This window comes from Nymphaea colorata, chromosome 1 (assembly GCF_008831285.2).
Source record: "Nymphaea colorata isolate Beijing-Zhang1983 chromosome 1, ASM883128v2, whole genome shotgun sequence".
Taxonomy (NCBI): Eukaryota; Viridiplantae; Streptophyta; class Magnoliopsida; order Nymphaeales; family Nymphaeaceae; genus Nymphaea; species Nymphaea colorata.
In genome coordinates this window covers 35,817,195-35,831,308 of record NC_045138.2, presented here as the reverse complement: position 1 = coordinate 35,831,308, position 14,114 = coordinate 35,817,195, and the positions used below count along the sequence as shown (strand labels likewise).

At 37.5% G+C, this 14,114-nt stretch overlaps 2 protein-coding genes across 6 annotated transcripts; both read left to right on the top strand.

Annotated features, from left to right (window-relative positions):
* The first annotated feature begins 205 nt into the window (after positions 1-205).
* Positions 206-5,199, top strand: LOC116246138 (probable protein-S-isoprenylcysteine O-methyltransferase). Of its 5 annotated transcripts, none has more exons than XM_031617848.2 (5): positions 206-479; positions 1,445-1,688; positions 2,983-3,111; positions 4,340-4,436; positions 4,719-5,199. In XM_031617848.2, exons 1-4 carry the CDS (start codon positions 365-367, stop codon positions 4,428-4,430), a joined length of 579 nt encoding a protein of 192 aa, XP_031473708.1. In that variant the 5' UTR covers positions 206-364; the 3' UTR covers positions 4,431-4,436; positions 4,719-5,199. The 5 variants fall into 5 exon arrangements, with proteins under 5 accessions (XP_031473708.1, XP_031473707.1, XP_031473706.1 ...); XM_031617847.2 differs by having other exon boundaries at positions 207-479; positions 4,722-5,199; XM_031617846.2 differs by having other exon boundaries at positions 207-479; positions 4,648-5,199.
* A 1,336-nt stretch (positions 5,200-6,535) lies between these two features.
* On the top strand, positions 6,536-14,095 carry LOC116246272 (uncharacterized). The gene is made up of 13 exons (XM_031618057.2): positions 6,536-6,857; positions 6,985-7,051; positions 7,915-8,025; positions 8,470-8,665; positions 8,774-8,859; positions 9,153-9,348; positions 10,234-10,345; positions 11,434-11,561; positions 11,745-11,951; positions 12,074-12,183; positions 12,753-12,882; positions 13,014-13,160; positions 13,480-14,095. Exons 1-13 carry the CDS (start codon positions 6,776-6,778, stop codon positions 13,699-13,701), a joined length of 1,794 nt encoding a protein of 597 aa, XP_031473917.1. The 5' UTR covers positions 6,536-6,775; the 3' UTR covers positions 13,702-14,095.
* Positions 14,096-14,114: the final 19 nt, after the last annotated feature.

Here is a 14,114-nt window from a genome sequence, read left to right as displayed (position 1 = left end):
CTATGTAAAACGTTTATCTTGCTTGATTGTTCCATGACTTTGGTTCCGTTGCAAATAATGCTGTTTGAATTTGTTCAGTATCTAGAATGATAGGATCTTGTGTTGGAAAATGGTGCAGGTACGAGGGTTCACCTTTGATATGATAATGGCAGATCATGATAAGTCTCGAGGTAAGGTCCATCACAACTCGGTCGATATCCCACCATTTATCTGACCTGTCACAGTCAATTCCCTTTTTATTGGACTGGCAATTAAGAAAGGAAGACGCAAGGTGGAAGATTCAGAAAATATAGGCCCTCCGGGCGTCGTTTTTGGTCTCTATCTTCGCCAGTTCCCTCGAAGAAAGCGAGGGAGAAGAAAGGCAATGGAGACGTGGTGCAGGCAGCTGCTGCAGATGCTGGCGGCCGTGGTCTTCTTCCACGCTTCCGAGTACGCCCTCGCCGTCCGATTCCACGGCCGGCACAGAGTGAACGCTTCATGTGAGTTGTCACCCTCCCCACCTTTACTCTTCGACCCTTCATCTCTCCTTCCTCTTCAACACTGTGCTGTTCGTATGTGGGTTATGAAAATCGGTGAACTGAATTTGCTAAACTGTTAGTCCACCAAAATAAGAAGAAAGGAGAACAAGTGGGTAGTTTCTCTATTTCGAAATCAGACCAGGTTGTCTTTGAAGCCATTCGAGTTGAAGGGCGTCTAGGGTTCTGTTTTCACCGTTTTTTTTTTTTTCTTCATCAAGGATGAGATAATGGGGTGCTTTTTATGGTCGACAGAGAGTGCACCAGGGTTTTGCGCCGAGGAATAAATGGAACGGGGTATTAGGGGTTCAACTCACGAGCACAAAAGCTCGTTAATTTGACACAAGAAATGGGTAAGAGGAGAGTGAAGTTCGAAAAGTTTCGCGAAAAGGAAGGCAGATGTTGGTGTTATGGAATGCAAGGAAGATTAGTTGAACTTGGAATACTGCGTTGCTGGAAGATGCTGAATTCACCCTCTAAGGATTAGGTGGCTTTGATATTTATCAACTTCCAATACCCTAGACAGTTATTACCGAAGAAAAGGGGCTGTATAAGAAATCATATCTTAGTATCTCAATCCTATGGCTGAAGATAGTACATTCTCCTATACGGGAAGATGTTATTATTTCCTTTGTACTTGTAAGTCTGATCTGTGTGTTTTTTCTTAGTGTCGAACAAACTGGGGTTCTCCACTGGCAGCGAATCTGCCTTTTCAAGTCCAGGAAGTTTACTGTTAAGTGCTATTCGTCATAAGAAATATCACTAAAGTCTCTTTTTTTTGGGTTAAGTATTTTAGTTAGATGATTTTAAAAGGTATTTGAAAGATACTGGTGGCGCTTGCTTCTTAGTCTTTTTATTCTTCGTCTATGTCCAATTTTCTTGTCAATGCATGCCACATCTTGGTAACTAAAATATCGATGACCATGCAGCACTTTTAATCAGCAAGCAATATCTTCTTGCAATGATTTGTGCATTAATCGAGTACGTGGCAGAGCTTATGTTATTTCGAGAACTAAAGGAACAATGGTGGGTGAGCAATCTAGGCCTTGCACTGGTTGTGATCGGGGAGCTCATTCGTAAAGTTGCTGTTATAACTGCTGGCAATGCTTTCACACATAATATCAGAATATATTATCAAGAAAATCACCAGTTGGTAACTGATGGAATCTATAGGTAAGTAAATTGTCAATCCTGCTGGTAGATTCTTGAGCAACGCCAGAAAATGGCACCCTTTTGCTAGTATTTTCGTATGTGATTTTTTTAGCATTTTACGTCCTAGATTGATTTTAATTGCATCATGGGAAGGAAGAAGTACTAGTGTAGGACTTCTTTTCACAAGCTATAGGTAATTCAGTTGTAGTCACATAAGAAGACTCTGGAAAACTGAAATATTAATAAACATAAAAATTATCCTGCAATATTTTGATTCTGTTATTGGTGGGTTATAATTTATATTGGTAGTTTGGTAGTTTCTTGGTTGAAATTCCAGACATGCTTTCTGCTGTTCTCAGTTTGTAGGGTATGTGGCTCTCAGTCTATAGGTGTTCTCCAGAACTTGACACTAATCATTGTTGAAGACATAAACAAGTTATAGGCCGAATGTTGCCAAAGGTGCTGGTATTTTGATATTTATTACTTTAAAAATGAAAGGAAACTTTCTTAAATATGCACTATCTATAACAATTTGAACGGTGACACCTATCAAAGGAAATGACTAACTGAAATATGAATTAATAAAAATTTAAATGTGCACAAATGTGACAGCTGTTAACTACATATGAGTTAATCTTCTATGGATATTAAAGCTCAAATATTGAAATGGAATTCTAGGAACTATTATACCAGATCTAAATATTTCAGGTGGAGCTCAACAAGATAGACTCTTTTAAGTGGCAAGAAATGGGATGATGCAGATGACAATGTAGTTCAATATATGTAGAATGATGCCCGTGTGTAAGAAACTTGTGCATTTATTTTCCTTATGAAAGCTAGTTCGATAATTATCAGACAGATCATGGACTGCTCACTGTTCTTTTCGTTGCTCTTTTGGGTTGAATTCCTCATCTAGGTGACTGGCTTGCAAAGCTGTGTCCCTTTTTGGGTGTACCAGCATGATATCTCATTATTTGCATAGCACACTAGTTATTAGTTAAGTCATATTTTGTACTGCCAATTATGTTCATTAGTTTTGAATTTTTACAGGACCATCTTGACAATCAGGCTTGTCTTATGCAGACTTCTCTTAGATATCATGAAAATTACATGTTCACGTCAAGTTGATAGTTTCAGATAAATTTTTAGTTGTTATATCACCATGTTGTTGATAGTTCAATGGATGGACCAAAGGCTCATCCTGGTCAGTTTATTACATTTTAAAGCAATGTGTGTTTTGCATTACTGCAGGTGTTTTATAATAAATAGCAAACTTTTATTATAAGAAATTTATATGAATCAATGCTTTTCACAGGTTCGTACGTCATCCAGGGTATTGTGGTTTTTTCATTTGGGCAATTGGAACTCAAATCATGCTCTGCAATCCTATTTGCATTGTTGGATTTACATTTGTTACATGGTGTTTCTTTTCAAGACGGATACGGTATGTTTCTCATGCTTTGCAAACATAGACATCACATTTTGCACACACAGTCTCTCTTCCCCTGCTCCCTCTCTCTCTCTCTCACACACACACACACAGAGTACACACAAAGAGATAAAATACTCAGACCTTTACATGCAATTATACATATACACAGTAAATATGAAATGTATAAAACTATAAATAAGTTTACACAATATGCATAAAACCAAATACGGATGGGAAGTAATACACTTTTATTCCTAACTTATTGGCGATTGACACATCCATCCTCGCTTTATTGACTGATAAATTTTCCTGGTGGTTGGCCTCTAAGGCAAAGTCATTCTTTTGTTGCTTAACCATGTTCATGTGCTTAGCAAAACAGGTTTATATCGTTTGAGAAATACTTGAATGCTTCCTGTCTTTCTTTTCAAGGTTTTTTTTTTTTTTTTTTTTGTTTCTTTGAAAATAATAACAGTTTGAATTTGGCCAATCTAACCTTAGGGTGCGTTTGATTCCTCATGGATCTCAAGTCCGAGGGAATCTCAAATATGTGATAGCTAAAAACCACAGTTGTCAGCTTCTGTCATGGACATGGATTTCAAATCCACACTTTGATGTCAGATTTGAAACCCGCCAATCTCAAATTCGCAGTGATCTGAGATCACTGCGGATCTGAGATCCATGGTGATCAAGCACAACCTTAATGACTAATTTCAAATATTGAGGTAAAAGTGCATGGTATGTGCCTGTCAGCGGTTGCCCAGGGTTTTCACTTTAGGCTGGTCGCTGCAGTTACAAAGTCTCCATCAACTTAGCCTTTGTAGCCAGTCAACCTAGCCAGCGCCAAGCTCTGTGCATCAAATGACTTAAGGAAATCCCTTTGCCCTTCCACTGAGCGGCTATTGGAAAAATCATTCCTTGCTTGCCTTTATTGCTTGTTGTAATTTTTTCCCCAGATTCATGTCCCTGCACATCTTTTTTGCAAGTGAGATGATATTTCTGGGATTTATTATTTTCTTTAGAAATAGGAATAATAAGGAAATTGTTACATGGTTAGTTGAAAAGTTGCTTCTTCTGGTTGCAGTTTTGCAGCTTTGGTAGTGTGAGTGACTCAAGCTAAATTATCAATTGGTTCTAATACAAATCCAATTTCAAGTTTCAAAGACAGCAATTTTCACATAAGCACTGTTTTGAAATGCTTTGATTCCTTATTTAATTTCTTTAGTTGCCTTAATAAAAACAGCTATGAAGAATTCTTCTTGAGGCAGTTCTTTGGTCAACAATATGAGGTTTATGCTCAGAAGGTTCCCTCAGGATTGCCATTTATCAAATGAACACCAGTAAGATACCTTGTCTTGTTCTTGCTTTTGCTTTTTTGAAGAAACAGCAAGTATGTTGTGTGTCAATGCTTAAATTCAGAACCTCGTGGCTAATGGTTCTATTGGAATGGTCTTGGTTCCTGTCCAGTGTCCACCCTTATGCACGAGCAGGATTCTTGAATCATGCAGATCCTTTCTCCGATATAATTTTTTTTTTTTCTTGTGTTGTTAGCAGGTGAACTCAGATTGAGACAGAATTCTGACGGTTGATTGTTTCTGCTGCCTGAATTTTTTTTATGGTAGCAGTTACTTAATGAAAGATGGAGACTTCTGATTCAGAAGCATCGGACAGCAAACCTTTGCAGTTCATAAGTGACTTGTAAAGATTGATGAGCAGTGAGGAAGTGGCTATGCATTGCTTACGCACAATCAACATATGTAGCTAGCACAGTCTCGGGCAATAATTGGACTGAGTTTAGTGTCGATTAGTAAAGTTGCCAGCTCCCCAAGGGATGGGAAGATAAATTAGTTTCTGTTGCAGTTTTCCTCTCTCAGAACAGCTCCATTAACCACTCGATTGTGGATATCCTATTTTTCCTCAGGCTTGGTGTTCTTTTATTTTAACCTAGTTTTTGAATGCTTGGGTTATTTTCATACTGAAAGCGGCCGTATGATGCTTGAAAGCTGAAAGTCTTGGTTCTATTTTTGACTGTACTCCCTGCACTTTTCTTTAATGTGAAATTTGATATACAACATAAGGTTTTGTATCTCTTTGTTTGGTGAATGGCAAAACCAACGAAAGCTCTGCTAATAACTTATGTTGCAAAATTCGTGAGATACGAGTTTGTGCTCCTTGCTTCAATGTAAAAGTTGGATGTAGCTATCGACTTCAATGAGTCAATCAATTAGACCTGCCAATCTACAGTTACTCCGAGTTGTTCACCTTTGTCTCTCAACTACACACCTTGGTGTGTATGGTAGGTGGTCCTCTTTTTGTAGGTCTTGTTTAAATATAAACCAAAAGTTTTCATCTTCTGTTGTCAATCCTGTCTTCATGTTCCTTTCGAGTCTCACCACTCGTTAGTTTTTTTTCAACAAGATGGAACTCACGAGTTACGAGTATGATTCCATGGTATCTCTACAGAAGGTTGACATTGAAATGGTGGGTCTTTTTTTTCTCTTCTGAATTGAGGGTGAATTTCGGCCACAGAGCTTTACAAGGACAGTACCATAGAAAAAACATCAGACAACAGAATGACAAGGTTACAACTTAATTCAGGGTCTTCATCTCAGCACCGTCACATTTTTCCCTTTTTTGGCTACATGCCCGTCACCTGTCGTGGCGCTGTTGATCCAAATTGACGACACAAGGTTCAGGAGATGTGGATATGAAGTTGGGAATGATAACTGAAAGTTGATAGAGTTTTACTTTACCTAAAATACTAACTTATGACATTGGGAATGGCTTTTTATGAAAGCCGTCATTCTTTGAGGCCATATTTTTGAAATGTGAAGCTGCTGATTTATTATGTATAAAGTTTATGTTAGAGTTTTAACGAAACAATCCAGGTATTGATCTCTACAAAATCAATCATATTGTTTAATATCAACTCGTGAAGATTGAAAACAGCATTGGCTCTGATAACTGAGAGGGTTTCTGTATTTTGACATGTTGGCAGAGAGCTGACATATTTGATCCACATTAAGAGCTGTTTGTGTGTGTGTGTGGGCGTGCGCGCACACAAGTTGGTTAGTTGAGCATCCAGTCCAGCTTCATCCGTTAACTTGGGTTCATACTTTAACTAAATAGATTTCAAATATATTTTAGATCCGATTCATGTTCCTTGAATCAAATTCAGTTTCGAATCAGATTCCGGCTACAGCCATGAAATGGCATTAAGAGTCCAAGACCCAATCCGATAGCATCAGACCTATCTAAACAACTGAGGGTTAAATCAAACACGAATCCGGACCCAAGTACAGCTCTAGCAACAACATTTCAAAATCGGATAGAATATAAGCCGTACCCGATCCATCTGCAGCGGCTTCGTGAATTGTTTCAGGAGTTCCTATCTGATACGACTCGGATGGTGCAGATTTCTGGTACGATTAAAAGCGGCTGCGGGCCGGGTTCCGGGGTCATTGCGGACGGTCGTGCGCCATTTTTCCTTCCTTCACTTGGCTCGTCGGGTTCCTTCGTGGGCTGACGACCGATCCGTCAGAACCCTAACCTCGCAAATCTTGGGGAGAAATTGTCCTCGCGCCTGTCTTCCTATTGTGATTGTTCTTCCAATCTGATCTCAACCTCAAAAGCCGTTCGCTTAAATTGGGATTGAGCTTCTTGTCTCTGGAGGCCTGTGATGGCGAAAGGTGACGATGCATCGGCGATGGAGGTTGACGACGGGAAGCCATCTCACACGAATCCCAAGTTTTCTGTCAATGGTGATGATCTCTGTCAACAAGACAGACATTTGTTAGTTTTCTTTTGGATCCACGGTGAATTTTGATGGATTTCTTTTGACACTGTATTTTCTCTCTCTCTCTCTCTCTCTCTTCTTCTTTATGTTAGTTCTGCAGCTTGTGAAGTCTGCTCAAATGCAGCACGGTTTGAGGCATGGGGACTATACGCGGTACCGGTAAGGTTGCTGTCTAGATATATTATTTGTTTTGCTTTCCGTGTTGTTACTTGTGGAAACTATAAAATGCTCTGTTTATCAAGAATTGCTATCTTTGAAGTGCGGGCGGTTGTGAGATAAGAAATGTCATACTTAATGGCACTATTTTGGTTCTGCTTTCCATTGGCTGCAGGTAGATGCTTTCCATTGGCTGCAGGTAGATGGTTATTTCATCATACGCTTCTTTTTATAAAAATGATCGAAATGCATGTTGAGAAGAATGTGTATTCCCGATGATCTTCCGACATGTGCATTTTGATTCTTAAAATTTTTTATGTTTCGCGATTGCTTGTGGTTTGATAGTTTTAGTTTCTCATTAGCGGATGGTTGTTTTTAATCTTATGCGTCAAAATATGCTCGGTTATCATTAGAGAAGTTGACAATAGTTTTCAATCAGATTGCGTGCTACTCTACCTAATACAGTACTAGCGGGTTCCGAAGACCTTAAATTGTTGGACGTTACACCGATCGAGCAGACAGGAAAAGGGAGAAAAAATGCATAGGCGGGGAAATGTAAAGGAATTTATTCAGAAAAGCTGACCATTAAACTGCTAAGTTAAAAATGTAGCACTTATTTTTTATATATCACCTGGGAGTTCCCCCAAAAAACATCTCATTCAGAAAGGCTTATTGTGAAAGATTCAACGGCCAACACAAAGAAAGACATGTGCCTGAAGCTGAGAACCGTTGGACCCATGGTAGCCATTGAGAAAAAAAATGCAGTCATATGTCTTCCTTCGATGAAATGAAAATAAATGCTTGAAATGAAAATAAATGCTCTCCCCCTCACTCTGATTGTGATGTAAAATTTTCTATATGTGCAGCCGATATTGCAGCGCAAGGTTGAGAAGATTGTATAAGTCATTGAAGTTCACGCACGGGCGTGGGAAGTACATAAAGAAGGCGATTACAGAGACCACTGTCACTGAAGTGCGGTATGATAATTATGCAGAATGTTATATGGTGGAAAGTATCATGTTTATGGTAGAAATGTGTAATGTGATTTTTGTGTTAATATTCGTAATATAATTTCTTTTTTTGCCTATCCTATAAAGTTTCCCTCCTCAGTGAGGCAAAGCATATGATTATTCGCCAAGGACAATCTTGTTTGGTGTTTTTCTTCCCCAATAAATATAGAGGCTGATCTGAATTTTGTGTATTTTTTTTTAATGGAAAGAAGTCATTACGGATAACAAATTTTCTGACTAACTTGTACTTCTTTACTCTTGAAATAATTTTTATAAGAAAACTGGCAGTTTTAATCTGTAGTTATTTGTATGCTTATGTGAAGGCTGATGATGCTCTTTTTCATTTTGTTGAATTAGCTATTCCATTCTCAGCAGCAAATATGATACATATTCCTATTAACTTCTTTATAGGTATCTCCATGTGGTTCTTTATATGGCAGAAAGGGCTTGGAGTCATGCTATGGAGAAAAGGCAGGTAGCAGATGGACCTAATGCTCGTCAACGCATGCACTTGATTGGGAGGCTAAGGAAGGCAGTGAAATGGGCTAACCTTTTTGCACAGCTTTGTTCTGTAAAAGGAGATTCCAGAACTTCATTAGAAGCTGAAGTATGCTTGGTTCATTCTAGCCCTACTTGTCATGCATATGGCTTCGTGTCAAAAATATTATCACATATATATCCAAAATTAGAAATGTTTATTTTTCTTGACATGCAGGCATATGCCTCTTACATGAAGGGGACTCTTCTGTTTGAACAAGAGCAGAACTGGGATGCTGCATTGACAAATTTTAGGAGTGCCAGGTAGGATAAATATGCTGTGCTTTTGTTTCCCATTCTGTAACTTTTTGTGCCTTTGATCAAGGAAAAGGAAGATCCATCAGATGTATATTTAATAGCCGATAAAGTAATGATTTTAAGTTTATCTCACATAGTTATGTAAAAGTACCATCTATATCCTTTATTTGTGCTGAAATCTTGCACAGTGCACTCAACTTTTTCTGGATACATTTTGGTATAAAGTCTCTTCGAAGCTTATGCCACAAGCTTTGGCATCTCACTCAGACTAAACTAGTAATTTCATGGTCTATCGATAGGGCTGTCTATGAACAACTTGGTAAATATGGAGACATAGACAATCAAATACTGTGTCGTGAGCGTGTTGAAGAGTTGGAGCCTAGCATCAGGTATTGCTTACATAAAGTTGGTGAATCAAGCTTGCAGACCTCTGAACTTCTAGACCTGGGAAAGATGGAAGGGCCTGCGTTTGATCAATTCCAAGCTAAACTTGAGGTGCACCTTATCTTATGTAGTTGTAGCAAGCAATTGTATAGTTTATTGGGATGTATTCTTTCATGCAACAATGAATTATGACTTTTAGGCTTTCAGAAACCGGACTATAGATTCTACCATTTGTTTCTGTAAATGCCAATGGATTAGTAGCTGCAGTCATGTTTTAAGGTTTTGTCACTCATTTCATTGTTACTAGTTCTTTATAATTTATATACATTAAAACATTGTTTAGGATGTTCCCTAGTTGTGCTTGTAAAGATTTCTTTTATTTGTTGCAGATCTACTTATCTTTTAATGTTTGTGTTATTAGTTTCTTACTTATTTTATTTTTTTTTCCTTTTTCAGTTTTTTTAAATTTTTAAAAATTTCCCGTATTTTTCCTATTTTTTCCAGTTTTTTTCAAGCTCGCCGTATTATACCTGAGAAAAACTTCGCTGTTTAAAACTCCGAGATGTTATTTGTGACTTTGACATTGTCACAAAATACACGTCCTATTGGAAAAAAACATGTATAATACGTCAAAACACAGTCAGCCGTATAAAACGTGAAAAAATGCGTTTTTTTTTTAAATGTCAGAAAATAAAAAACTTGAAAAAAAACGTGTATTATACACGTATTATATGCATTTTTGCGGTTTTTTTCTTTTTTATGATTTTTTTTATAATTTTCAGGATTTATTAAATGTTTTCAATTTTTTAAAAATTTGCCGAGATATACAACTTTGCTGTATTATATCTGAGAAATTCTTCACCGTATAATACCCATACACGTTTTTTGTGACAATGCTTTTGGGTATATCATATCTGTGTTTGTGGTGGCATGCCATCAGGTCCAATGGACCAGTATTTGATGATAAGTGCATGAATACATATTCTGCTTTTACAGGCTGTAATGGCTGAAGCAAGATCTCAACAAGCTGCATCCATGACAGAATTCTCATGGCTGGGTCATAGATTTCCAGTCGCTAATGCAAAGACGAGAGTGGCACTTCTCAAAGGTTTTTTTTAAATTCATACCCATTTGATAGTTTTAATCAGTCTCATATCTTGGTTTTTTCTGAATCACTTCCTGTAATATTAAGTGAAAACAGCGACAAAACTGTACTTTTTTCATTTTCATTCAGTTGATATCAGTGGCCAATTATTACCTGACAATTGTACACGTCTTATAACTATGTAAGGTGAAATTTATCCTGAAACTAGAAATTATATTTTTAGATGGCCATGATTTCTCTTATTTCTGTCATGATGTGCTTACTGATAAAAGACATAATATGCTTTCTCTGCTCTATTACGTGATTAACTCCCCGATCCCTGTACAGTTTTCCAAATTATTGAATGTGAAGTTCAGACGAGACATTTAACCAAATGCTTTAGGAAATCATGTTCCACTAAATAGCAGAAAATAAATTTTACTGTTGCCATTTTTACATGGTTTTCCCCAGTTGTATGAAGTGTCTTGAGAATGTTGGATGCTTGTATAAAGCCAACCTGGTAGAGTGAATAATACCTCTTAATTGCAGGACAGCAACTGAAGAAATATAGCGTGGTTCAAGTCTAAACCAATTTCTCGGCTTCCAGTTTTTCTTGAAAGTTCTCATGTTCAGTTTCTCTAGTTTGTAACTTTATATTGACAGTCAGCTAAACAAATAAACAAGAAATATGTAAAACTTGATCTCATTTTACGTTTCTAACTGAGAAACATTGTTCCACAACATTACATGTTTTCCATTGTAACTTCTGGTGGTACTAATGGCTACTTCAATTAAAGTTATCACATTATCATATTTGAAACCCCTTTCAAACAAGCTCCAAATAGGTGTATGTAAGCTTTACTGAAGGCAATACATGTGCTCTAACCTCCTTTCTGTAGACTGAGCTGATGCTCCTTTCTTTTTTGCTTTTAAACTATTGTTGTTTAAATCAATGATTGCACATTATATAAACCTATGGCATTTAATTAATCTAGATACAAATTAAGTCTTCTAGTGTCGCTTTTGGAATAATAATGGGTAGTTCACAAAGGAAAAGATGTATATCTCATAGACTTCTGAATGCTGCTTGACTCATTAAGAAATCTGAACAGCTCAGGAGCTGGAGAAAGATTTGCACGGTCCATCATCAGAAGCACTCCCTGCTGAGAAAAGGATTTCCTTGTTCGATAAAATCTTTGCTGCATATCATGACGCCAGGCGCTGTATACGCAATGATTTGGTAAGTTGCCTCTTTTTGTATCCCTTTGGTGATGCTCTTCTGAATCTTTTTATCAGCTGGAGCTAAACACCCCTAGTTGCTGTACAGATTTTTTCTTGCATCAATTTTTTTGATACCACAGTTACTTGATTATTGATGGCTGACCATATTGGCTATGCTTATCCATTTAATATGCATACTCAGGTTACTGCAGGAAATGCAGAAAATGTTAAGGATGATCTTAATGGCCTTGACAAGGCTGTCAGCGCCGTCCTAGTGCAACGTACAATTGAACGTAATCAGTTGCTTGTTACGATTGCTAAAAGTAAACTTAGCAGAAATCCTGATGACAAGGGTGAAAAACGCACAAAACCTGAAGAACTTGTTCGTCTATATGACTTGTTAATCCAGGTATAACTCCTGTATGTCCTTATCAGCTGCTTGTCGTATGAATATCTGCTCGCATGATGCTTTGCCATGCAATAATTGGGAGGCTGACTGCTACACTCTTCATTTCTGTTTCATTCTTTCAGAATACAACAGATTTGACAGATTTAGTTAGTTCAGGAAGAGAAAGAAAAGCAGAAGAGGTGGCATTTGCCGAAGAATATGAGCTCAAGAGTTCAGTTTATCAGGCAGAAAGGTTTTTCCCTCACCTTTCTCTTTTCTCTTTCACTATTTGGGCTTAGAGGGATGTGCTTTTCTGATCTCAGCTATTTTACTGTGATAACTAGACTGTAAAAAGTGCTTGCAAACAGAGAAAAAAATGTTTTTTTTAAGATTTGTAATAATTTCATGTTCCAATGGCCTAATTAACAGGGTAATTTTCCAGATGTTAGTATCATAAACCAAATTGCTATTTTTGTGTCTGTTTAAATTTTAAAATTAGCAGCTGCCAACATTGTTAGCTATTATATTTAGTTTTAACAAAAAATTTATTCGTTCTTCATATTTCAGTTTTCTTAGTCTGAGAGAAGGTTTGCTTTTCATTAATTTTGCTAATTTAGTCCCTAATTTGTTGCTTGAAATGTTGGTTTTTGTTTTTTAAACTGTCCCTGTAATTTGTTTATTGAAGTGTTTATAAATGCATAATTTTCTTGCTTGTTAATAGCTTAGGTAGTGCAATTATCATAACCATGTACAGTTTAAGTATTAGTGTTCCCTTGGCTTGATGCGAGTCTTAACTCTTAACTCCTAAGCATGTCGGCGCAGGTGCTTCTATTTGGCTAAGTCTTATAGTTCAGCTGGAAAAAGGGCAGAAGCATATGCTTTATACTGTCACGCTCGCTTGCTTGTTGATGTTGTTCTCAAGAGATTGCAATTGGTTGCAGATCCTGATAAGGTGAGATAGCTAGCTGTGTACTGTTTCTCTTATAGCCACTTGTTGAGATACAAGGGTACCATGGATTTTCTATTTCATGAAAATGTTCCTCACAATTGCCTCCTGGTTAACCTTGTATTTTGGGTGATTAGTTGATACAGGAGTTGAAGGTACTGGCCGACAATTGTAGGTCTAGCAGCTATATAGAGCATGCGACGGGCATCTTGGAGGAGGAGAATGCCAAAGAAAGTATATCTAAAGGAGTATCAACAATCTCGCTTTCTGGTGCTGGAAAGAAGGTAACTTATTCTAGTTCTGGATTCGTGTAGATAACTGCATTCTCGGCGAACACTTGAGGGCATTTTTGAACGTAGTTCAACAGTTTAATGCCCAATCATTCTAAAACCCTAATTTTGCAGTGTTTTCGCATTCTCCCCAGATAAACCTTCCATATGAATCGACTTTGCTCAGTTACAAGTTTTTTTCCGGTTGCTATAGGTCGATGCTTGCATCTTTTGGTTAACTACCAAAATATTGATCTTTAGCAATTATGGTATACAAATAATTTGTCATAAGCTTTTATACTTGCTGCTTAACAAGGACAACTTTCTATTGCAGCCGGAAAAATATCTCCTTGAAATGCTCGAGGCCTACGAGTCTGCGGTTGGTGATTCCCACACAAAAGGAGTTCCACGTATTGCAATGTTTCCACCGGCTTTCCAGTCAGTGCCTTGCAACCCTATTGTCATGGACATCGCTTACTACTCTATTGAATTCCCTTCGCTAGAGGCAAGAGTAAAAAAGGACAAGAAGAGTATCTTCAGCAGATTCTGGGGTTGAAGATTTCCAAAATTAATGTGCTGCACTGTTCTCTTTTCATGGAATTTTTACTGATCCACGTATTCTGTTTCATTTACGTTTTGCCAAAAAATTTTGTCATTCATTTCATCTCCTTAACCTTATCTTCCATCTGTGTCTTTTAGTTGGACGTATACTGGACAGCGACATGCTCAGCGGCATGGCATTATTTGTTTGTTTTGTTTTGTTTTTTTTTTTCCTGGAACGTCAATCCTGGCTTCTGAGAGAGTCCCGAAGTTTGTAAGTTCCAGCTAACCTGAACCCATCCTTTTTCATTTTGGCGAAGGTGAATCTGTAATTTCTCCTTAGCGAATTATTGAACGTTCAAGGTAAAACCAATTCTTTTGAATGGTAAATCTCAGAGCAAGTTATTTGAGTTCTTGTGACCTAAGCGT

Coding starts and splice junctions, on each gene's coding strand:
- LOC116246138 (XM_031617848.2), top strand. CDS start 365: ATGGAGACGTGGTGCAGGCAGCTGCTGCAGATGCTGGCGGCCGTGGTC. Junction 480..1,444: donor GCACAGAGTGAACGCTTCAT/GTGAGTTGTCAC, acceptor ATGACCATGCAG/CACTTTTAATCAGCAAGCAA. Junction 3,112..4,339: donor TTCTTTTCAAGACGGATACG/GTATGTTTCTCA, acceptor TAATAAAAACAG/CTATGAAGAATTCTTCTTGA.
- LOC116246272 (XM_031618057.2), top strand. CDS start 6,776: ATGGCGAAAGGTGACGATGCATCGGCGATGGAGGTTGACGACGGGAAG. Junction 8,026..8,469: donor ACCACTGTCACTGAAGTGCG/GTATGATAATTA, acceptor ACTTCTTTATAG/GTATCTCCATGTGGTTCTTT. Junction 12,184..12,752: donor TCAGTTTATCAGGCAGAAAG/GTTTTTCCCTCA, acceptor ATGTCGGCGCAG/GTGCTTCTATTTGGCTAAGT.